Source organism: Polypterus senegalus, chromosome 6, assembly GCF_016835505.1.
Source record: "Polypterus senegalus isolate Bchr_013 chromosome 6, ASM1683550v1, whole genome shotgun sequence".
Taxonomy (NCBI): Eukaryota; Metazoa; Chordata; class Cladistia; order Polypteriformes; family Polypteridae; genus Polypterus; species Polypterus senegalus.
In genome coordinates this window covers 19,427,658-19,453,082 of record NC_053159.1, presented here as the reverse complement: position 1 = coordinate 19,453,082, position 25,425 = coordinate 19,427,658, and the positions used below count along the sequence as shown (strand labels likewise).

Sequence of the window (25,425 nt, the reverse complement as noted above, 5' to 3'; positions counted from 1 at the left end):
ACTCGATCCAATTCAGTGTCACGGGTATCCACAGACTCTTCCTATAATTGGCTTTTTAATGTCCAACAACTGGAATCAGTTCAACTTACTTTGTGAAATAATGACAACATTAGATAACAGCTTTACTATACGATGCATTTTTTGGTTTTAGTTTTGGATTCTATCTCTCTGTGATTATATATATATATATATATATATATATATATATATATATATATATATATATATATATATATAAAAATATTGTCATTCATCCAACCCACTATATCCTAACACAGGGTCACGGGGGTCTGCTGGAGCCAATCCCAGCCAGCACAGGGCGCAAGGCAGGGACAAGCCCACTGGGGCACAGACACCCACACACCAGGGACAATTTACGATCGCCAATGCACCTAAACCTGCATGTCTTTGGACTGTGGGAGGAAACCCACACCGACACGGGGAGAACATGGAAACTCCACATAGGGAGGACCCGGTGAAGCGAGTCCTGGTCTCCTTACTGTGAGGCAGCAGCACTACCCACTGTGCCACCGTGCCGCCCTATATATATATATATATATATATATATATATACACACACACACACACACATATAAAATCCAACGTCTGTCTGTCCACGTTTCACGAGAGAACTACTTAACGGATTTAGATCAGGTTTTTTTTTTGTATAATTTGCTTCTGTCTTCGCGCTAAGTATCACAATTCGCTTGTAGGAGTGATTTATTTGCGCTAATCCGAGAGAGAGGCTGCGGGCCGAGGGTAAGGGGAAGCGGGAGGTCAGGCAGGACCCTCCTCACTCAATCACTCGCCAGCCTCTGTTTGAGTCGCTCCACCTCTGGCCACGTTTTGGAGCGTATCTTGTCTCCACTTAGCTAGCGATACCTGTTTATTGATTTTTAAAGTTTGTCTTATTTCACAACTACACGGGGGACAGCTAGTACTTAATAAACTGATAATGTTGTTTGATGTAAACAATGCCATAAAATGGACACCTTACTAGCATGAGTACACCAGCAAAGTCATTTTTAGGAATACTTTGGCAAAATACAGTGTGAAGCTTAACCGTACACTAGATCTGATCATTAAGGATTTAAAATATCCATTACCTTGTTAATGAATGCTGGATCCACTTTACATTAACTGTCAGTGCTTTAGGTGAGATATATATATATATATATATATATATATATATATATATATATATATATAGGAGATATTGAGAAGTACACATCTAGCAACCTCAGCCAAGCAGCCATCCTTTAGTAATACAGTGAAACAACCAAAATATCAGCATCTCAAATTATAGAATTGAGAGTCAATCACTTGTCAGTCACTTTGAAATCCTTGCTTAAAAAAAATCACAAAGGCTTTATTGGTACAGAAGCAGCTTCAAGTATTTGTACCCTTCCACTATTTAAAAAAGAATCACAATTTTCTATGCAATAAGCTGAAACTGATAAAAGTAATTAGCATCCACCATTCATTATTCCAGATTTCATAGAGAAGACACTGCTTTTGATTTAGGACTTAATATGATATTTCAACAAAATTAAAATGACATGTGCAAAATTATTAAGACCACTCAGAAGTTAAAAGACATAATCAGATTGGAGTGACAGCTCAAGCAGACTAATTGCTCAGATTTGTATCACAAGTGTGGTCAGTCTTAACCATCACTCGGTTGTGTCATTGTGGGCCTCACACTGAACTTGGATAAGAGAAGGAAAAGCAAACAGTGGCCTGAGGAGGAAAGGAAGAAAGTAACGGACGAGGTAAAAGCTTCACAGCCATCTCCAAAGAGCTTCATGTTAGTGTGACCACGGCAGCTGATGGTACCAAGACGTCTAAGGTCCTTGGGACTACAGCCGACCTCCCTGAACATGGCTGCTAAGGGCAAACTTGACACCAGATTGAGCAGATGGATAGTTTGAATGGTGGAGAAAAGAATCAAGGAAAACATCAAGATAGACTCGGGCTGACCTCCAAGATCAAGGCACAATGGTTTGAAATCGTGCCATCTGTCATCGTCTGAGTGAAAGTAGGCAACGTGGTAAAAGACACCACTTCTCAAAGACCTTCTAGGTCAGGGGTGGGCAACTTTGGTCCTGGAGGGCCGCAGGTCGATATTACTTTGGAATATTACTCTTATATTGTTGCAAAACTATTTAATTAACAAAAATGTAATAATTGAAGAAGTGAATAAAAGTGTGAAATGCTCCAGTTGCCAGATCAGTTAACTTAGTCACCAAACACCACCCCATGCACACATTGCCTAACTTGTTAAAATAAGTTGTCCGTAAATAAGTACGAACTAAATCAAAAGCCGAGTCTGCTCTATGTAATAAAGAATAGTGGATGCCCATTATTTTTGTCAATTTCAACTTATTTCAAGGAAATTAGTGGTTCCTCTTTTAAAATAGTGGAAGGGTGCCAATACTTTTGATCTGTAAATCCCATCAGTGAATTTCACCAGGACCGCCATTTCAATAGCAAAAGCTGCCATTTTACAGTATTTTCCATTGGTATTCCCAGTCCTCAATGATTGCCTGGGACAATGAAATCGTCTTACAGTTCATTCAATTGAACAGTTTAGAGTTGCTTCATATCTGTCACATTCTATTACTTTTAAGCCTCAGAGAGGTTAACTTTGGTGTCATTACAACCATTCAGTGATGGGTGGACACAAAAACGACTGATTGTAACATTCAATGTGCAAAAAGTACCTGCAATCCGCTGTACCTGTTCAATTCAAAGTCCCCGATCTCCGGCCCAGCCACATCCGCACAAGTGCACTGATGCAGAGCAGCTATTAACAGACGTTCTTCTTCAAATTCTGCATATCACGCCACAAGAAGTTCCATGCTATCTGTTGCGACAGTTTATTTAGTAAAGACTCAGCTGCAAAATAAACTCTGACAGGGGAGCAAAAATTTTTTTTTTTTGTGTGTTTAATGCTTTAGATATCTGCATCACTGGCCAGACCTACAAAAAGACCATGCTGTTGTGCATTGTAAATGACCTCCAGGTAGCCAAAGTGAAACGTTAAACAGTCCAGTGTTCACTGGCAGCCACTCTCCTAAGTGGAAAGGGGGTTAGGGCACAAACGTCTTGGTTAGTCTCGATGCTTTATGAGGTAAGGACAAGTAGTGTGGAGTGGTGTGTTGCTCAGAGGAGGCGCCGAATGCCTGCTCCTGCTCAACACTTCACGCAAAACTCCATTAGGACGCACAGTCACCGTGCCCATCTCCAGTGCACTTCATTTATATTCAGCTGGCAGCAGAAATTCAGCTCGATGTTAAACAACGAAGGCAAAAACATTTAGCAGCACAAGCGAAATAGAAACTGGGACAAGGACCCTGTATATGGGCCTTACACTTGGAAGCATCCCAAAGTCCCAAAAACAAAACAAAATCAGAATCAGGAAATGTTCTTTTGCCTCCTTTACATTCTTCCTGCCATTTGCTACACGTCTCATACATTGTGTAAACTTACACCACTGAAGGTATGGAGATAAAAGTGCAGGAGGGCAGAAATGCAGGAGGATGCTCTGCATCCATAGCTCTAAAGTCGTAGAGTTTCTCATTCTGTTAATGTGTGTGTACCATGCCCGGGAAGGCCAAGGCATCTGATCTCAGCACCAGGGGTCTCGCTCGGCTCGGCCACGCCATAGACTGTCACTTCTCTGCCACGCACTTCGTATCAGACAAAGGGCATCCTGGCACTTCTTTTGGAGCATTGTGTCCATGACAATGCGGCGTGGCAATGCAACCTATTGGAAGGAAAAAAAAGGAAAAAAAGTGTTGGTGACCTGAAAAAGAAATGCAAAAGACACCAATACACCCATATTTACAGTTCTCTGCAAAAGTATTCAAGTTATCGCCATACTCTGGATTTTAGAAGATACATGTGTAAACTGGTGAGCCAAAACATTACGACCACCTGCCTAATATGCTGTTGCCCCTCCATGTGCTGCCAAACCAGCTCCGATCTGTTGAGGCATGGATTTTTAAAGACCTCTGAAGGTGTTCAGTGGTATCTGGCACTAGGGCATTAGCAGCAGATCCTCTACTTCGAGGTGAAGCAGCCGCAGATCACATTTGATGTTCCAACACATCCCACAGATGTTCAACTGGAATTTGGAGACCAGAGCAACACCACAAACTCTTCATCATGTTCCTCAAACCATTCCTGAACAATTCATACATTGTGGAAGGGCACATTATCCTGCTGAATGATGACACTTCCACTGGGGAATGCCATTGCCATAAAGGGATGTACCTGGTCTGCAGTGATGTTTAGGGGCTACACATCAGAATGACGTCCACAGGAACGCCCTTACAGTTACAAATGTGATAGATAGATATGAAAGGAATGGATAGATAGATAGATAGATAGGAAAGGCACTATGTAATAGATAAACTGCTCAAAAAAATTAAAGGAACACTTTGAAAACACTTCAGATCTCAATGGGAAAAAGAAATCCTCCAGGATATCTATACTGATATAGACTGGGTAATGTGTTAGGAACGAAAGGATGCCACATCGTTTGATGGAAATGAAAATGATCAACCTACAGAGCCCTGAATTCAAAGACGCCCCAAAAATCAGAGTCAAAAAATTATGTGGCAGGCTAGTCCATTTTGCCAAAATTTCATTGCAGCAACTCAAAATTGTACGCAGCACTTTGTATGGCCCCTGTGTTCTTGTATACATGCCTGACAACATCGGTGCATGCTTCTAATGAGATGACAGATGGTGTTGTGGGGGATCTCCTCCCAGATCTGGACCAGGGCATCACTGAGCTCCTGGACAGTCTGAGGTGCAACCTGGTGGCATTGGATGGACCAAAACATAATGTTCCAGAGGTGTTCTATTGGATTTAGGTCAGGAAAGTGTGGTGGCCAGTCAATGGTATCAATTCCTTCATCCTCCAGGAACTGCCTGCATACTCTCACCACATGAGGCCAGGAATTGTCGTGCACCAGGAGCCACTGTACCAGCATAGGGTCTGACAATGGGTCCAAGGATTTCATCCTGATACCTAATGGCAGCCAAGGTGCCTTTGTCAAGCCTGTAGCGGTCTGTGTGACCCTCCATGGATATGCCTCCCCAGACAATCATTAACCCACCACCAAACTGCTCATGCTGAATGATGTTACAGGCAGCATAATGTTCTCCATGGCTTCTCCAGACCCTTTCACTTCTGTCACGTGCTCAGGGTGAACCTGCTCTCATCTGTAAAAGCACAGGGCACCAGTGGTGCATCTGCCAATTCTGGTATTCTATGGCGAATGCCAATCGAGCTGCATGCTGCTGGGCAGTGAGCTCAGGGCCCATTAGAGGACATGGGGCCCTTGGGTCACCCTCATGAAGTCTTTCTGGTTGTTTGGTCAGAGACATTCACACCAGAGGCGTGCTGGAGGTCATTTTGTAGGGCTCTGGCAGTGCTCATCCTGTTCCTCCTTGCCCAAAGGAGCAGATACTGGTCCTGCTGATGGGTTATGGACCTTCTATGGCCCTCTCCAGCTCTCCTAGAGTAACTGCCTGTCTCCTAGAATCTCCTCCATGCCCTTGAGACTGTGCAGGGAGACACAGCAAACCTTCTGGCAATGACACGTATTGATGTGCCATCCTGGAGAAGTTGGACTACCTGTGCAACCTCTGTAGGGTCCAGGTATCGCCTCATGGTACCAGTAGTGACACTGACTGTAGCCAAATGCAAAACTAGTGAAGAAACAGTCAGAAAAGATGAGGAGGGAAAAATGTCAGTGGCCTCCACCTGTTAAACCATTCCTGGTTTGGGGGTCATCTCATTGTTGCCCCTCTAGTGCATCTGTTGTTAATTTCATTAACACCACAGCAGCTGAAACTGATTAACAACCCCCTCTGCTACTTAACTGACCAGATTAATATCCCATAAGTTTCATTGACTTTATGCTATACTCTGATTAAAAAGTGTTCCTTTAATTCTTTTGAGCAGTATAGATAGATAGATAGATAGATAGATAGATAGATAGATAGATAGATAGATAGATAGATAGATAGATAGATAGATAGATAGATAGATAGATAGATATTGCACATGTTTGTTTTATAGCCTGTTTCTGAATTCTCATTTTGGACATTTTCCCCATTTCTCATTGCACATTAACAAAACAAGTTTTAAAAAACAAACGCTTTTTGTACAGTTCATTTCTCTTCATTCTTGATCAAAATTTTAGTTCCTATTAAACTATTTGCACCAAACAGCATATGTGGGAAATTTAGATGGAAATGTAGAAGAGAAAAAAGAAGAACTAGAAAAGCAGATTTCTAGAATTACAACATCAGCGAGGCTAAATGAGACACAAAAAGCCGAGTCTGGCCAATGAGATTCAAAGCCATAAGAAGGCGGCAGAACCTTAAGAATATCCCAGCTCTACTCTTCCAACCTTTCCGACTCCTCACCTGAAAAATCTGCTGCCATGCTGTTTCCAGAGTAAAGAGAAACCGGTCCAACTCTGCTGTGCAACTGAAATATAAGACCCATGGGGGCAAGAACTGCTGCTTTCTGTCCTCGGCAAACTCCTAAAATAAAATGAGGATTTCAATGAGGCCAGGTTGACAAATAATTTAAGAAAAATAAGACAGCGATGAGAAAGCCATGGTAACCACAACACACCATACAGATCTAACATCTCCATATGACTCACAATTATGCAGTATTCTTTGTTGGGCTCTGTGCAAATGGCTTTGACGTCTGTCAGATCAGCACCTCCTAAGAATCGGAAAAAGCTGGTCTGGCAGTCTTCGTGGCAGGTGAAGAGTTTTTTGTCTGTCTGCACGAGGCAGCAGGGGATGCAAGGAGTGGGTGTAACACCTTGGGGAATGATCTGAAACAGAAAATAGGCAGACTAGAGTGTAAGTGCGAACTGCACTCACAAAGACAGAAGTGAAGCACAAAGCAGCTGGAAGGTGTGCGACTTTACCGAAGATTACACAATACAAGATAACATTTTGCAGAATAAATAGAGCTTTCCATCCATGTATTTGTTGTTTTATTTTAAACTCACAATGTATGATTTGTGTCATACCGTTCTGTTCTATGATGGCACCACAAAACTCAGTAAGCCATTAGATGGTGAAAAATTGATGGCTATGAAACTATAAAAACTTTCAAAGAATGCACTTGAAACTGAAAATCCAGCCATCCATTTTGTGGACCTGGTTTAATAAACAAGCATTTAAAATATTATAAAATAAGGTGTGGGCTGAAAACACAAGCTGCAGGTCACTGGCGAGTGGGAAAAATTAAATCTGGTCAGAAGAGTCACTTTGATCTCTAAAGCCAGCCAAGTTTATGTGTAATGCACATCAAAAGATGTCCAGAGGCCTGCAGGCCTGTTTCCCATAGTGAAGGGCTCTAGTGGCTCTCTTAGAGTGCGAGGTGTTTAGATCCACAGGTTTCCAGAGTATGGCAAATTCCAGTTAACATGAATAAATTCTGAAGCGATTACATGAAACAATCGTGAAGTGATGGTAGTGAACCCTTCTAGGATGACTAACCCATAATGCATTGGTGATTAGTGATTAGATGAAGAGCATGACAACAATGTTCAACAATAAAACATGGCCATCCCAGTCTGCAGCTCTTAACCTACTGGAGTATTTATGAAGTGGTGCCTGATGCAGTGTTAACTTCATGTACATTTAATTCATTTAACCCTAACCCTGTAACACTCTGCATAAGGTACACTAAAACTAAATTATCATATGGCATAGAAAAGCATATTCAAAAAATTAATAATTATGTCACTGCTGGATAGGAGTGTGAGTAGGGCTCGTGACGGAGTGGTGGCCTGTCCAAGGGCTGTTTCTTGACAGACACCTGAAGTGACTAAGGGCAGCCTCTGGTACTCATGACCCTGAATTGAATTAGGCAGATTTGAGAATGATGTATTATGCCAACTCATAGGCTATAATACAAACGTGGAGACCAACAATGGTGTTTAAGACGTCAACAGACTACACACGGCACAAATTACCTGGAGGCAAATCATCTTTGTATGTACCAGAGGCAGAGGAAAAAAAAGAAAGGCAATGAGTACATGTCCATTTGGGGGACAGGTGGCTAACTTACCCCTTTCGATACAGACTGGCAGAGGTGCTGCATCCACCCTGCCATGTCCTCTTCATTGTCTGCACTGAGCTCCAGTGCCGGCCGGTCTGTAAGGATCACTTGAAAGGAATGTGGCCGCTCGGTGGTATTTGAGCGCCGGCATCCACCACACTGCTCACCACTGAAAGAAAAAAAAAAATGTGATTCTATTTGATGTAACCCTGAGCGGGTTGTCATATGTGTGAAATACTGGGCATACAACTGGCATTTGGAACAGAAGCGATGGGTAACTGCATAAGAATGTGTCTCCCAAACAATTTCTAAATGGCTGTGTTCTTCCTTGATTCCTACTATTATGATTTGCCTCGCCAGTCTGTTTTCTCCACGTGGAATGTTCAAAGTGACTTAGGAGAAGCAGGCCTTCGGCCTGAAACGAAGACTGCGGCAGATCACTTCACTGCCTACTTTCATTTCTTAGCATAAATTCCACATAAATTAGCATTACAACATTTGTTTTACTAAATACTAGGGGGCTTTGCTCCCTGCTCGATTCGCTAGCCAACCCCCTGGCCTGCGCTACGCGCCAGCCACTTTGTGTCTCTACTGCTCACGTACAGTATGTGGATTTCACTTTCACCAAACAACAAATCTTTTAATTCTCGCAGATATGCCTCTTTATTGGGAAGAAACGCTACTTTTCCCTGATGGCAACACAAATTAGACGATCTGCAAGTCTGCAACTTAAGGTTTAAAGCCGAACAATATCTACATACTTCTGTCATATCACCTATGTCCATACATTCAATCTCTTTTCGCTATTCTGTTATTTCACCGAGTAATAATTTCCATTTGCTTGTGCTAATGCGATCTTTACTATTATTTTTTTTTGAGACTTTCGAATTTTAGTACTTCCATTGTCTCTAACCTGCTCTACACGTGCATCACGTCAACGTTTTTGAATTCTTTACAATGTTCTACTTTGTCATCTACTCTTTGTCTTTTATTTCCAGCCCTGGGTTTGGTTAAATCTCTTGGCTCAAAGTCTCGTCTCGAGACATGAAATTATCTCTCTGAAAAAGTCTTGTCTCATCCCAGGCTAAAAAGTTTTGTCTCATCCTCTCTTTTTTTATATAAGAGAGAGATATGTATATGAAAAATGTGAATTTTCACACAAAATTTAATGTGAAGTATACAGTTGTTTTTTGATGAAGTATCGATGTAGTGATATTTGAATCAAAGATGGAGAACTTGAGACTTGGATGTCATTGAGACTAATAAACTTAAAAAAATGTAGCTTTTTATTCACTTTGGATCGTTTGAAACAACATTTCTGATCATCGAAACCTTTTTGAAAACGCTCTCCAATGTGCAGGTTTTGTGTAGCAGTATGAATTTGGTAAATTAACGGTTTCAAAATGGCCGATTTAGAATTGTCATGTCATGATGCACTGACTTCAGTTTTGCGGTGATAATGCCCTCTGTGGTCACATCTTCTCTGTGAAGATAGTCCTGTCCTAACTGTATCGGGATATATTTATTTTAACATGACGCACAGTCTACTGTATTTTCCGCCTTATACAATACTTGCTTGTAGTCTTTTATTGTCTTTGCCAACAAAGAAGTCTAGTTTGTTTTCCCTTGTTATTTAGCCATTTTGTTTAACTTAAGTTTTGTTCTTGTTCTTTATTTCGCCTTACACAATTTCTTGTACTAGGAATTTGTTAGTTTTCAAATTCCACTTGGGGTCAGAATGCAGGGTCAGTCACTGTACAGTGCCCCTGGAGCAAATGCAGGTTAAGGGCCTTGCTCAAGTGTCCAGCAGAGTCTCTTTTGGCAGCGTGAAAGACGCTATATAGCGCCCGACCCGGCACAGACTACGCAGACAGGCTTTTTATTTTTATTCACCCGTGGGTGCACGTCTTCCCCGTGACCCACAGGCAATACACAGTCCCAAAAGCACTAAAACAACACCAACAACTCTCCACCTTGCACCACCACTCCTCTCAGGCAACCTTGTCCTCCTCCACCCGACTCTGACCCCTTAGAGGTGGAGGCTGGCCGTTTTATAGCCCACCCGGAAGTGTTCCAGGTGCTTGACCAGCTGGTCCCAATTGCACCTCCGGGTGGGGCTGCCGGGTTGTTGAGTCTCGACAGCACCCCCTAGCGGCCACCCGTCTCCCAACCAGGCTGTGTAGGACTCCATGTCCCATGGAGCTACGCGGGAGACTGGGAAACGAACATCGGCCAGGGAGGCTGCCACCAAGCGTCCCGTTGGAGGTACGGAGCTGTCCATGGTGGCTCCCCCGGAACATATGCAGCAGGGGCGTCCCGGCCGGGCATGGGACCCGGCTGTCCATCACAGCAGTAACAGGGATTCAAACCAGCAACCTTCCAGATACTGGCACAGATCCTTTGCGTCAGAGCCACTATGCCCCTCTAATTAAACATCGCTCATACATGATAAACCATGCTTTGTCTAATAGGAAAGATTTACTTTTTTTTGTCATTTCAGAGTAGAGGACAAACATTTAGAAAATGATCAGAAAACTCCATCTAGAATAGCATTTTCAAACGTATTCATTAGTGTATACTAGGACTTGGTCTGAGTCTGATGTTGGACCCCCATATTCAACTGACTCTACTTTGCTTTCAGTCCCTGAGGTATTGAAAATCCTGTCTTGCAACTGTACATTTTTGAGAACAACAACTGATGGTGTCAAAACTACATCAGTAATTCTAGTAAATCTTCAAGTAACAAACAACTGTCACAAAGGAATGAATTGAAGATGAGGATGAGGTGCCACTATGCTGTCATAAAATGTGGGCTACGTCAGGAATTGACGCCACCATGTTGGGTTTTACTGTGACAAAGTCGAATAACACTAAACCAGTCAGTGTGAGCAAAACAATACTATTAGTCACTGCTTTTTATTTTTTTCATCAGAAACCAAAACAAAATTAAGGCAAAAAATGTTTTATCGTGAAATAAGCAATGTGATGTCACAAATAACACACACAGATATAGGAAGAATTTGCAATGGCTTTGACACAACAAACAAAAAGCTTTGAGGCTAACATGCTAATGCTATGGAATAAATTGGAAACTGAGAGTTTTATGTGAGCAAACAGTGGTCAAAATTACATTTTAAAATGACGTGAGTCAATAGCAGGCTAATGTTGAGTATCTGAGCTATTTATATGTAATCTACATATTCACGTTTCTTAACAGGATAAAAGTCATAGCTGATATTGCCTCCATGAAGACACTGATGTCACTGCGTCACCACAGGAATCAGTGAAGTGCTTCTATCTTGAACGTGCGCTTAGGAGACAGTTGGTAAGCTCAAAGGTGAGTGAAATCACGTGAGATGAAGGGTTGATATGCAGTAACGATGTCTCTCTCTCTCTTTCTTCTCATCAGAAAAAAGGAAGAAAAATAAACCCATTCGAGAGGAGATCAAAGATGGCCGCCGAGACGTCACTTCCGTCCAACTCCAGTGACGTATCGTCTGGCCCCTCCTGATGACATCGCTATCCATACCACATCACTTCCGGTTCCTCCTCGATGACGTCGCTTCTGTCCCACAGGTTTGACGTCATCTCTTGCCAACTCACTTCCTGTCTCCATTTTGTTTTGTTACTGTATAAAAATGCCATTTTACTGTACCACAATTGTCAATTACATACCATTCTTGATCCTCAGAAAGCCTACTTTTCTTTGTCCTTTGGACAATACACGGGGACGGTCCCCAAACCTTTTTTGAATTGTGAAGGTCTCTTATTTAAGAAAAACATCACAACTGTTAAAGTGTGGATCTGTTCTGACAAATAATTTGGTTTGATGACACAATTCTCAGGCTACCACACTAACTGGTAAGCAAGTTTTTTTTTTTTTTATGTAAGGGAACATCAGCGGTTTTTAAATTATTAATTAAGGATGGTCTACATGGATCCAATCTATCAGATTGATGTACAGCGCGTATAAAAAGCACTACCCGTCTCTGCCCCACAATTCTGAAAGCTTTCACATTTTATCGTTATACAACATTACATCACAGTGTTTTAATTTGGCTTTTTGACAACAATCAGCAGAAAAGGACTCTTTAATGTCAAAGTGAAAAATGACCTCTGCAAAGTGGTCTAAATTAATTACAAATATAAAGCACTAAATAACTGATCACACAAGTGTTCATCCCCTTGAACAAGACACACACACTGGTGCAGCCAATTGGCTTTAGTAGTCGCCCGATTAGTTCAATAAGGATCACCTGTCTACGATTTCAATTGATTGTATTGTGAACGCACCTTATCTGGAAGGTACAGGTGCACGAAAATAATGTATTGATCCAAGCTATATTTTGTAAGAAACACTGAAAGAGCACACTAGCCAGTATGGTATTGTTTTGTTAAAGTTAGCAGCAGACGTCCCAGGACAGGTTTAAGTAAAAGAAATCTTATTTGCCCCATTAAATCAGTTTATGGCTGGCACATCCATCTTCTCCATACTTTCATACACAGAACACACTTGGAAGCCACGCTTGATGAAATACAATGGTAGCACACGAACAACCAAAATAAAAATATATGCTCACCAAAAGCCCACTGGCAGCCTTACCCCATATTAATGGAGAGCAGAGGTATCACATCAGTCCTGTCCGGATACTGGTACAGAATTCCATTACTGCTGATAAACGAAAGCATCAAAGAATGAATAATGAACGATATAAGGACAGCAGCTTATCAATGGCAAATTGTGCACAGAAATTGAGATAATACGGGCATTATCGAGGGAGTGGAATCAGAAGTGAAACCTTTGCCTAAATCAGCATTATTACCATTATAGAAATATCCCAATATACAGGTGCTGGTCATAAAATTCGAATATCATGACAAAGTTGATTTATTTCAGTAATTCCATTAAAAAAGTGAAACTTGTATATTCATTCATTACACACAGACTGATGTATTTCAAATGTTTATTTCTTTTAATTTTGATGATTATAACTGACAACTAATGAAAGTCCCAAATTCAGTATCTCGGAAAATTAGAATATTGTGAAAAGGTTCAATATTGAAGACACCTGGTGCCACAATCTAATCAGCTAATTAACTCAAAACACCTGCAAAAGCCTTTAAATGGTCTCTCAGTCGAGTTCTGTAGGCTACACAATCATGGGGAAGACTGCTGACTTGACAGTTGTCCAAAAGACGACCATTGACACCTTGCACAAGGAGGGCAAGACACAAAAGGTCATTGCTAAAGAGGCTGGCTGTTCACAGAGCTCTGTGTCAGCACATTAATAGAGAGGCGAAGGGAAGGACAAGATGTGGTAGAAAAAAGTGGACAAGCAATAGGGATAACCGCTTATACCCTGGAGAGGATTGTGAAACAAAACCCATTGAAAACTGTGGGGGAGATTCACAAAGAGTGGACTGCAGCTGGAGTCAGTGCTTCAAGGACCACCACTCAGAGACGTATGCAGGACATGGGGTTCAGCTGTCGCATTCCTTGTGTCAAGCCACTCTTGAACAAGAGACAGCGTCAGAAGCGTCTCGCCTGGACTAAAGACAAAACTGCTGCCGAGTGGTCCAAAGTTAAAAAAGTTAGTAAATTTTGCATTTCCTTTGGAAATCAAGGTCCCAGAGTCTGGAGGAAGAGAGGAGAGGCACAGAATCCACGTTGCTTGAGGTCCAGTGTAAAGTTTCCACAGTCAGTGATGGTTTGGGGTGCCATGTCATCTGCTGGTGTTGGTCCATTGTGTTTTCTGAGGTCCAAGGTCAACACAGCCATCTACCAGGAAGTTTTAGAGCACTTCATGCTTCCTGCTGCTGACGAACTTTATGGAGATGCAGATTTCATTTTCCAACAGGACCTGGCACCTGCACACAGTGCCAAAGCTACCAGTACCTGGTTTAAGGACCATGGTATCCCTGTTCTTGATTGGCCAGCAAACTCGCCTGACCTTAACCCCATAGAAAATCTATGGGGTATTGTGAAGAGGAAGATGCAATACGCCAGACCCAACAATTCAGAAGAGCTGAAGGCCACTATCAGAGCAACATGGGCTCTCATAACACCTGAGCAGTGCCACAGACTGATCGACTCCATGCCACGCCGCATTGCTGCAGTAATCCAGGCCAAAGGAGCCCCAACTAAATATTGAGTGCTGTACCTGCTCATACTTTTCATGTTCATACCTTTCATTTGGCCAACATTTCTAAAAATCTTTTTTTTGGCATTGGTCTTAATTGATATTCAAATTTTCCGAGATACTGAATTTGGGACTTTCATTAGTTGTCAGTTATAATCATCAAAATTAAAAGAAATAAACACTTGAAATACATCAGTCTGTGTGTAATGAATGAATCTAATATACAAGTTTCACTTTTTGAATGGAATTACTGAAATAAATCAACTTTGTCGTGATATTCGAATTTTATGACCAGCACCTGTATTAAGAGAACTGAAATATGTAGACTCTTTGTCCTTACTGATATGCTTGCATTGGATATCATGTGGCAACAGTCAAGCTACCTGAGCACAAGGTAACAGGATTTCCAGATCTCCTTGCCCAGGTAAGACGTCCCTGCCCTGTAGTACAAGACTCCCTCCTTGCTGATGTTGCTCTCTACATTTGTGTACAGGTCTCGCTGTGGACCTAAAGTGACATCGTGTGGGTCCTCCCAGTGTACCAAAGCATACAGCTGTATTGAAACCTCAGCAACCTGAAAACAAAAAACAAACAAAAACCCATCAAACTGGTTAACCTTCTGACTTCTGGGCGGGTTTGATGGAATTAACGTACAACTTACTACAAAACAGAAAGTGTTGGGAGTTCAGGGAGATGCTCAGTTTTCACTTTTCAATGTGGAATGACATGTTTTTATCTACAAAAGTCAATCCATCTTTGCATAATCAAACCCACTTAATACCATTCAGGACTATAGTGGGTGCCACAGTATCCCTGAAAAATAAACCTGAATAGGCAACCATTCTATTGTCGGGTACACTCACACGTACCCATAAGCCCTCATAAAGGGCCAATTAAGTTAAAAAGCTTATCTTTGGCATAAGGAACAAAAACTGAGATACAAACAGAAAAACCTATGAAAATGTGAAAAAATGTGCCAACTCTACACAGACGGCATCTGGGCTGAGATTTGAATCGAGGACTTGCGGGTGTGAGGCAGCACTGCAAACAACTACAGCATTATGCAGCTCTGCCTATAAACTTGAACATAACGTGCTTCTGCTTGCTTAAACCAATTCTGAGTCGTAGGGGCCCAGGAGGGCATATCCCAGAAGCAGCAGGAGAAAGACGGGAGTCAAACCTAGATGTGGCGGGCGACTACTATCCAAATCCTATTATGTGATGTCATCCACTGTTAAATTCTGCTACGTACTTCAAAAATTTGTATTTTTATACTGTATTGAGGATTTGTTCTGTTCTGTGCATTGTATCGTACTGTACTGACCCCCACTACACGCCACTACCTGGAAAGGGGTCTCTCTTTGAACTGCCTTTCCCAAGGTTTCTTTTATTTTTTCCCTACTGGGTTTTTTTTTTGGGACTTGATCCTTATGTTCTTAGAGAGTCAAGGCTGGGGGGCTGTCAAGAGGCAGGACCTGTTAAAGCCCATTGCGGCACTCCTTGTGTGATTTTGGGCTATACAAAAATAAACTGTATTGTATTGTATTGTATTGTACTATCAGGCATCTGCAAAATTATCTCTTACTTATATGACAGGAAGTAAGTAAACTCTGATAATGTGCCCGATTCCCAAAGGGGATACTCCTTAACAAGTTACACTTGTTTGCTATTCCACAGGGCCTGCCATCTCTGCATTATAACTAGTGTGGGCTTGTTCTCTAATGCTGCTGTGGAAGACAGCTTGTGTTCGGTTCTTCCTTTTATTCTGTAGATTCAGTTCTGCAAAGATTACATGTGTCTCACCAACTGCATGTATTTGGTCTTACAGACAGCATCAGCATTAATATTGGCACCTTGGTAAATAAATGTAAAATGGCCTATAAAATAAATGTCTTTATTGTTTATCCTCTTGATCTTTTGTTCAAAGCATTAACAAAAAAATCAAACTTTTAATTGAAGTAAAATAACTGAGGTGTGCCAATATTGTATTAGTTGAGGCCACTGTAAGTAGTACAGTTGTGTCTTTGTTAAAGTGGTTATTGCTGCCTTACCACAGCATTTCTCTTTTATATGATCCTATACACTAAACCCTTTCCTACCAAACAAAGTGTATGTTACCTTGAACAAATTGAAATTCCCATAATCCACATGGAACACTGTAAACTGAACGCTGATGTCAGTGGAGTATTTCTGTGACATAAGGCTCCACTGCTACCCAGATTAGCAAGTCACAAAGTGTCAGGATTCAATATTCTATATGAATATACCTCACAGTGAGATTCTTGTGCCACAAATTTCATCAAAGCCAGTCTCTCCATGGTGGCATCTGTAAGGACAGAGGGGTATGGTGGCTCTCGGCATCCTTTAACCATTGCAGACTGAAGAGCACCAAGTAGCCACCTAGGAGACAGAGACAAAGTGTGGGTAGATTAGAACTACAGAGCTGATGCAGTCTTTAAAATCCAACCACAAGGTTTTTTTTTTTCTCTTTTTTCATTTGCAGACATAACTTTTTAATTTAATTTAAATGTATGAAAAAGTCAAAATATATACAGATTCATTTTATGGACATACATAATTGAAAGAAAACTCGTAAAACTGCAAGGTGACAAAACTATTTATACAATATGTGATTATTTCTTTCATTCCAGCGGTTACACTCTGTTGGGCCTTTTCAGTATTACTGTTTGTGATGTGGCATCTGCTGGAATATATTTTGCAATGCATGTGGTAATAAAATGCACAGCAGTTTTCACTCCAACAAATGGTGCCTTACAAACATTACCATTGCTCTTGAGAATCCTATGGCAAATACTGCATAAATGAGGCAACAGATAAACTGACATTAAAATTTAATAAAGGACAATTTAAACTGAAAAATATGGGAAATAAAATAGGAATGATAGGAGAAGTCAATAAACATTCTGCTGATCTGTCCTCATTAATGTAGCAAAGTGAGAGCAAGAACAGACTGTGTAAATAAATAACAAATTCCATTAACAGGTTTAAAGAAAGCACACTGGCCTTCCCACACTCTGATTTCACACATTGTCAGTAACATAAATATATCTATATCTGTATAAATATATGTATGATACACTATCTGACAAATAATACAAAGAGTAAAGTAATCCCTCGCTACTTCGCGGTTCACTTTTCGCAGATTCGCGGGTTTTTAAATATAGTAGTAGCATTTCCTAGTCTAAGAACAACAAAACAAGTTCGGTGACTAATTGCATTGTAACACGGGCTGTGATTGGTACATGGGAGGGAGACGACAAATCACAGTTTCCCGCTTTCTAATCGGGCCCGTGATTGGTGCTTTGACTGATGCCCAGATCCCACAGCACCTCCCCTTTTCTCTCTGTCGCGGCCATTTTGTTTCAAGCTTTCTCGCTAAGCGGTTTACTTTACACTGTACTGTGTGTGATTTTTTTGTGGTTTCTTTGTGTTGAACTTCGCTTCAATTTTCACTCCCTGCAATGGCTCCCAAATGTGCTCCTTCTTCCAAGGCTGGTGCTGAGCCTAAACGCCAACGAAGAATGATGATGATCGATGAGAAGGTGAAACTTCTGGATATGTTGAAGGAAGGGAGAACGTTCGCGGCTGTGGCTGCAGACTGGCTAAGGATCGGTCACAGGAATGGGACGACGATATGGTTCGATCGGTCCAATTTTGCAACAAGGTCGACGACGTCATGACCGCCTACAAGCTGCTCTTCGACCGGAAAAAGAAGCAGCAGCAGCAACTGCCGATCACAATGTTTTTGCAGCCTCGCAAAAAAGAGCCAGTTCCTACTACTACTACGGATACACCTTCCACAACCGTGGAAGAGGTGCCCCAGGAAATGGCACCGCCTTCTGAAGAGACGTAAAATACAGTCATCGGCTGCGCAGTAAAAGTCATCATCACCTTCATCGTCATCATTTTTACTGCACAGCATATTCATCACCATCACGTCATATATAGGTAGGTGTAGTTCGCTATACAGTAACTGTAAACCTATGTACCGATTTCATATTGCGTAACAGTTGTCCCTGTTATTAATAGAGTAAAGGGTGGGTTGTAAACAGTACAGGGAGGGTTTAAAAATGTCCAAATACATGTTAAATAAATAAATATGATGTCCCTACTTTGCGGAAATTCAGTTATTGCAGCCGGCCTTGGAAACTATCTCCCGCAATAAACGAGGGATTACTGTACACGACATCTGTTTTGCCCTTAGTGGGGCTCGTCAGCTATACGCACTTTTGCATTCCTTTACTGGGATCGAACCTTGGATGTCAGCACCTGAGGTGAAGCCTCTGACATTGCGCCATGCGAAGATCGGAGTGGATGCAAAATTGTGTACACCTGACAAGACCCAATAAGCGAAAAACACACATCGAGAACTCTTTGTATTACTTGGCAGACACTGTATCACATATCTACGAGCTGCTTCTCACAACTAAGAGGAAGTGGCGGATGTCTGCCAACTTGCCCACCAACCACAGGCGTTACCTTGTAGGTAGGTACCCACCCAAATAATCAAATTACAACTCAGACCTAAGCACATATATATATCTTGCTATGCATTTATTTATTTACAAGCGACTGGAAGCCCGATCGAATCTACGTTTGTGAAATCCATACTTTCTCTGCAAAGAATTATTTGTTATTTTAAGTCCTTGAAATGATTTTGTTGTCATGGCACGGATTTGTGCTTAAAATAGACCTTTTCGGCGGATGTAATGAAGAGCTTCATGTTTAAACGGGACTGCGAGACGTCAACTCGGCTCTTCGGCGCACCTCATTTGATTTTTTCCGGCAAACAAATTTTCAAAACAAACCGTATTTTATGACTCTAATCAGAGTCGGAGTAATAATTATGTTGCCGTGGTCATTTTAGATCTGAGATCAGCTAAAATTTAAATAATGACCGTTGTTAATACCCAGCTGTCATTATTCAGTTTGGCAACTAATGTCAGAAGGACGGATGCCAAAACGGAACTGTCCAAAGACAGATTTTCGACGTACCAAGCAAATGGCGATACATTCTAAATTACTTACGGTTCCGGAGCTGTCGAAGGGGTTAAGTCAGTTGACGATGTTAGTCCTGGAAAGTACGCCCCACCAAACCAACGTTCCAAAAACCAACCGAACTTACTGTTATCTGCTCAAACCGACACCGACTTACTATACTCGGCCATCCAGCGGCGTCACTGAAGCATTCGAACATTCTTAGCCAATCATGCAATACTGCGTCAGCGTTTGCCACGTTATGTTCTAACTACAGAGACAGAGTCCCATTGCATGGTTCTAACTTGTATTGAGTCGAGGTACTGATGCGAACACCATACATATGGATAGTATCAAATTATGTATAAGGATTTAAAGAGCTTCTGTAAAAAGTCTAAATTTTTACTGGGAAACAAATAAAGTTCTATCTATCTAATTAGATAAATAAATAACCTGCGATTCATTCAACAGGCCCTCAAAAGGTTTTGTTTTTATTACTGAATCAAATGAATTCATTCACTTAATTGGATAGTTCAGAAGAATTCAATCAGTAACATAAATCAAAATGCCCATCACTAATGATCATGTCGAGAATGACGCCCTTGACAGACATGTTGTGAGCGACATTGAAGGTATTGTGCACTGCAGTTACACTCCATTTGAGTGTATTGATTTAAACTAAGTGATGCTTCTTTACTTAGATTTAAGCATTAGATTGCTAGGGCCATCTACACTAGTATAAAATAACAGGGAACAGTGACTATAAAAGTATTCAGACCCCTGTGACCTTTTCATATCTTACTGCATTTGAATACAGTTTGACAGTCATTTAAATGTTTTTGGTTTCCAAGACACTCTTTGTGATTTGGAGCCTTGAGATTTGCCAACACTGGTGGTTCGAGAGCATGAGGGTCGTCTGCTGTTGCTGACCTTTCTATCAGTGTGAGAGTTGATACAGATTTGTGAACTTGACTGCAAGTCAAACAATATGCATCAAAGCAGTGTTGTGCAAGTTTTGTTAGTATAAGGCCAGGGTCATCACGTTCAGTCCTGGAAGGCCACAGTGTCATCAAGCCAAACTGTTGGAAAAATCAAGTAGTGCAATGGGCCTTAACTGGTTCTATATTCAAAAACAGGTATTCATAGATTTGTAAATTGCTGGGACACACTGCTAAGAAGTAATGAATTTGCAATACGTCCAAGATCATTTTTAGAACAATAAAGTGAATAAACATTTGGCGGAGAACTCACTATATTTTTATCACATTGTGCACTCACTCATACTGGGCCACAACAGACAGAAAAAAACTAAAACAAACAGAATCACATCCACATCTATAAAAGGGGAATATACTATTTGTACAATATATTTCAGGCATAATTCAAATTCAGCAATGTAAATAGATGGAATCTGTCACTTTACTTATATGAAGTTATGACAGCACAAAGAATAATACTCACTCTGTCAATGACCCATCGGCCGTATCAAGCAGGAACTGTCTCCGTCGATTTGTACAAACAAGCGTGACAGTTTGCTGGTCCAGTCCAACCTACACAGAGAGAAAGAAGGGATGATCATGCAGACAGCAGTGCACTTCCATTATTGTGGCTAAAAGTGTCAACTAACAGCACTTCAGTTGGAAAAAAAAAAAATCTATTTTGCAGTTTCCATCTGACTATTTAGTTATGAAGCCAAAGCAGACAGTACAGGAGGGCAGAACATGGGAAACAGCTACTGGATATTATTTAGTAATACAATCCAACAAACAGAACTGCAATAAGTAGACACGTTTACTTTACCACTTATTATGCATATGATAATCTTAAAACCAAAAAAACCCACCAGAATGCAAAACTTTATACTAAGATGTTATCAGAGAAAAAAAAAAATATATATATATATATATATATATATATATATATATATATATATATATATATATATATATATATATATATATATATACACACACACATTCACATAAGGAAGGTCACAAGCCCACAAAATTAAAATCTGTATACAAATGTGGTATTGTTTCTAAAATATTAAAACAATATAAATACATGGACAAATAATGAGAACAAAAAGGGACATACTGTATTTCGGCATTATATTCACCTCTTCACGTGCATTTAGATTGTTTTGTGTATAAACTCATTCATCAGTCCAACTGTCTCCTGAATTTTCATAATTCAATTCCGGGTCACAGGTGTTACAGTCTACCATATTCCAACAGTACCGAGTGCAAAAACCCTGGAAAGGCAGCCAGTCCACACACCCACACTTGATTATATTGTGCCAAAAACATCTACGAGGTGTGGCAGAAAAGTAATGAGACTGATTTTTTATTTACCAAAGTTTTTATTTTTTTCAAACATCAATGTTATCCCCTTCAAAGTAGTTCCCTTGGGCAGCTACACACCGATGGAGACGTTGTTCCCACTGTTGGTAGCAGCACTGGAAGTCTTCAACCGGTATGGTCTTCAGCATGTCTGTTACACTCTTTTGGAGGTTTTCTAAAGTCCCGAAATGACGTCCTTTGAGGACATTTTTCAGTTTAGGAAAAAGTCACACGGACTGAGGTCAGGTGAATAAGGGGGCTGGGGAACCACAGGAATGCGTTTTGAGGTCAAAAATTCTGTTATGGAGAGGGCAGTTTTTCGGCACCATTTTGGCACAGACCTTTCGCATGTGCAAATGTTCAGTCAAAATTTGATGAACGGTAAATCTGTTCAAATTTAATTGTTCACTTAACGTTCTTAATGTTAAACGACGGTCTGATCTCACAAGAGTGTTCACACGTTCGATGTTTTCATTGGTTTTCGAAGTTGAAGTCCTCCCTGAACGGTGTTCATCTTCAACGTGTTTTCTGCCTTCCAAAAATGATTTGTGCCAGCGAAAAACTTGAGCTCGGGATAAAGAATGTTCCCCATAGACCTGTTTTAACTTTTCAAACGTCACACTTGCCGATTCTCCAAGCTTAACACAAAATTTAATGGCACAACGTTGCTCCAAATTCTGCTGTTCCATTTTGCGTGACGCACAACCAAAAACACAACTTCGCTAATAGCAGTCACAAAAATCACGTAGTTAACGGAAGGAGTTGAAACTCGCACTGAGCTATGGGAGGGTACTGATACACGTGCTCTATCAAGGACAAGAGCGCAGCGTTGCCAGATCGCTTGCAGTGTTGCCAGTCTCATTACTTTTCTGCCACACCTCATAAGATTTAAAAGGTGAACCAGCGTACTCATAGTAAAAAACAGTTTTTAATTTTTTAAATTCTTCTGAGCTGTAGCTGTGAGATCTTTCACTTGGATGTTATAGATTGCATTGAGTAAGTAAAGCTGGAAAAAATATTGGTTTGTGTGTTTTCACAAAAAAAAAGGGGGTGATTCTTTTCTATACCCACTGTAGGTTGAACATGAAAATGCCACACAGACAGTATCTGGGCCAGGTATTCAAATAATCTGCTTGTCATCGCTGCCCCAATACCTTTGCATGGCACTGTAAATATGCAGGAGACAAAACAAACTACTAGTTGTACAGAACTCAAGTAGACTCTCAATGGTGAGAAAAATCAGAGTTCCTGAAGCCTGAACTTGCTATTTTTTTTTATCTTATTTCAATATCATCTGCTTTAAGACACACCTTTGTATACATTATAATACAAGTTAGTTCTGAAGAAGGTACACCTTAAGGGCGGAGGTTACTGGTTTATTGTGTTCCTGTTCATATTCCGTGTGTAGAGAAGTCAGAGATAAGATTTCAGTTCTATACAAATCACTAGTTATTTGTCCTAATTGTCTATCATTTTAGCTGGGAGAGATAATATTACAGTGTGCTTTAATTACCTTGAGATAGCAAAGCTGGACGTTTGTAAGTAGTAAAGAAAAAAATGTTATGGAAAAGTTAAAACACCTGCTCACGTCTCTTCATACAAATAGGATGAGCAGTAAGGAGATGGATATAATAAAAAGTCATAGTTCACATACTTTAAAAACTTCGGCTCACTTTGTGACCCAACACTTGACACACAAAATCAAATTGCAGGAGAGGTTAAACTATGTCAATGGTACACTGTAGATGTGAAGTGTTTTGAAGTGGTAAATGCATACATACATTAAAACGGATTCTTCCCAATTGCAGTGGCGAAACCTGAACACTCACCGAGATATAGTCAAGCTCATTATAGGATACCGCTTCTTCTATTGTGTATGGCTTCTCAGCAGCACCTAGATAAACAAGGAAGCAGGGAAATTGTTTTTGTAAATTTCTTAACTTTTAACAGATTTTTATATATTGCCATTCCATTTAGAAAATCACCAGATACAAAGATAAAAAATTCAAATAACCAAATGAATTACATTCAATTGACTCATATACTCTCTCATTAGAGTTTAAGGAGACAGATCAGTGTGCAGTGTCATTTAAAACTCTCCAAGCATTTCCTTTTTTTTTAAAGCAATGGCTTTCTTTTTGCCACTCTCCTATAAAGGTGCAACTGATGAAGCACCCGGGGAGTCGTCTTCTTGCATGATCACTCAGTTTTTGTGGACGAGCTGCTCTAGGCAGACTAACAGCTGTACTATACACTTTACATTTCTTAATGCTGGATTTAACTGGAAATTCAGTCATTTGAATGTTTTCTTGTCTCCATCCCCTGACTTGTGTCCCCTTTTCATGGAGTTGCTTATAGCGTTCTTTATTATTTTTCATAGTGTAGGTCAGGTGACCATAAGGTGGCCTTTTTCAGATGAGGTGGACTTCACTTCTGACTACAATCAATTAAACTGCCAGACAGGTGACCTCCACTGAACAAATTCTGTGACTTTTAAAACCAACTAACTATCTGTGAAAAACTTTTTTAAAAACTGGCAGGATCTAATAAACAACATTTAAGAATAAGCATTTAAATTGAGCAAGTGTATTATCATCTTCCCTTTTTTATTCTATTTATTTTTATTTATTTATTTACTTATTTTTCCTACTAATAAAGTTTTACTCTGTTGGCCTAGCTCTCTTTTTCATGGGTGGGGATTGATTTGATTCAAATCTAGTTTTGTAAAACCTGACTTGCTTGTATTGAATGTTATTTGATTTGAATAAATTCAATAAAATGTTTAAAATAATTAAAAAAAAAAAAAATAAAACCAACCAGCTGGACCAAGCATGATTTAGGTGCGTCATATGAAAGGGGGTGAATATTCACGTGATCAGTTTACTTTGTGTGTTATATTTATAATTAACTTAGACCACTTTGCAGAGATCAGTTTTCACTTTGACATTAAAGACTCGTTTTATCGATTAATGTCAAAAAATCCAAATTAAATCCACTGTGATTCAATGGTGTATAACAATAAAATATGAAAACTTCCAAGAGGGTGCATACTTTTTATAGGCATCATAAATATAATCTACTGACCAGAATACACTGCAATTGTTTACACTCAGAAACCTTTTTTTTTTTTTTTACATATAGCATATATATTCAACTTTCCATTTTTAAACCTACCTATGCAGTTCAGATAAGCAGCAGTCAGTGCCACTCTTAGTAGCATTATCTGCAAGGCAACAGTTATCCCTGGCCAAAGCACAAATCTATCAGAGAACAAGCTCACCCTCATTCCTAGTTGGCACATTTAGAGTTGCCAAATAAACTAACGTGTCTTTGAAATGTGTGAGGAAATCTATGCAAGTATAGGATGAACTCCACAGAGAAAATGTCTGGAACAGGAATATAATTTAAGACTCTGAAGTACTGAGACAGTAGCACTAACCACTGCACCACCACAGACACATACAGTGCATCCAGAAGTATTCACAGCGCATCACTTTTTCCACATTTTGTTATGTTACAGCCTTATTCCAAAATGGATCAAATTCCTTTTTTTCCCTCAGAATTCTATACACAACACCCCATAATGACAACGTGAAAAAAGTTTATTTGAGATTTTTGCAAATTAATTAAAAATAAAAAAATTGAGAAAGCACATGTATATAAGTATTCACAGCCTTTGCCATGAAGCTCCAAATTGAGCTGAGGTGCATCCTGTTTCCCCTGATCATCCTTGAGATGTTTCTGCAGCTTCATTGGAGTCCACCTGTGGTAAATTCAGTTGATAGGACATGATTTGGAAAGGCACACACCTGTCTATAGAAGGTCACACAGTTGA

At 40.3% G+C, this 25,425-nt stretch overlaps 1 protein-coding gene across 4 annotated transcripts in view; it reads right to left on the bottom strand.

The window, feature by feature from the left end:
• Positions 1-655: 655 nt before the first annotated feature.
• plekhm2 (pleckstrin homology domain containing, family M (with RUN domain) member 2) overlaps positions 656-25,425 on the bottom strand; it is a 75,882-nt gene continuing 51,112 nt past the window's right edge. For 3 of the 4 annotated variants that reach the window (XM_039755487.1, XM_039755489.1, XM_039755490.1), the window contains 9 exons: positions 23,420-23,484; positions 20,710-20,798; positions 16,518-16,650; positions 14,634-14,824; positions 12,714-12,782; positions 8,120-8,279; positions 6,693-6,872; positions 6,448-6,567; positions 656-3,769 (listed from right to left, as the gene is read on the bottom strand). In XM_039755487.1, the coding sequence (XP_039611421.1) occupies positions 3,632-3,769; positions 6,448-6,567; positions 6,693-6,872; positions 8,120-8,279; positions 12,714-12,782; positions 14,634-14,824; positions 16,518-16,650; positions 20,710-20,798; positions 23,420-23,484 (1,145 nt within the window). In that variant the 3' untranslated portion in view covers positions 656-3,631. The remainder of the gene's footprint in view (positions 3,770-6,447; positions 6,568-6,692; positions 6,873-8,119; positions 8,280-12,713; positions 12,783-14,633; positions 14,825-16,517; positions 16,651-20,709; positions 20,799-23,419; positions 23,485-25,425) is intronic. The other variant, XM_039755488.1, reaches the window with a different exon arrangement.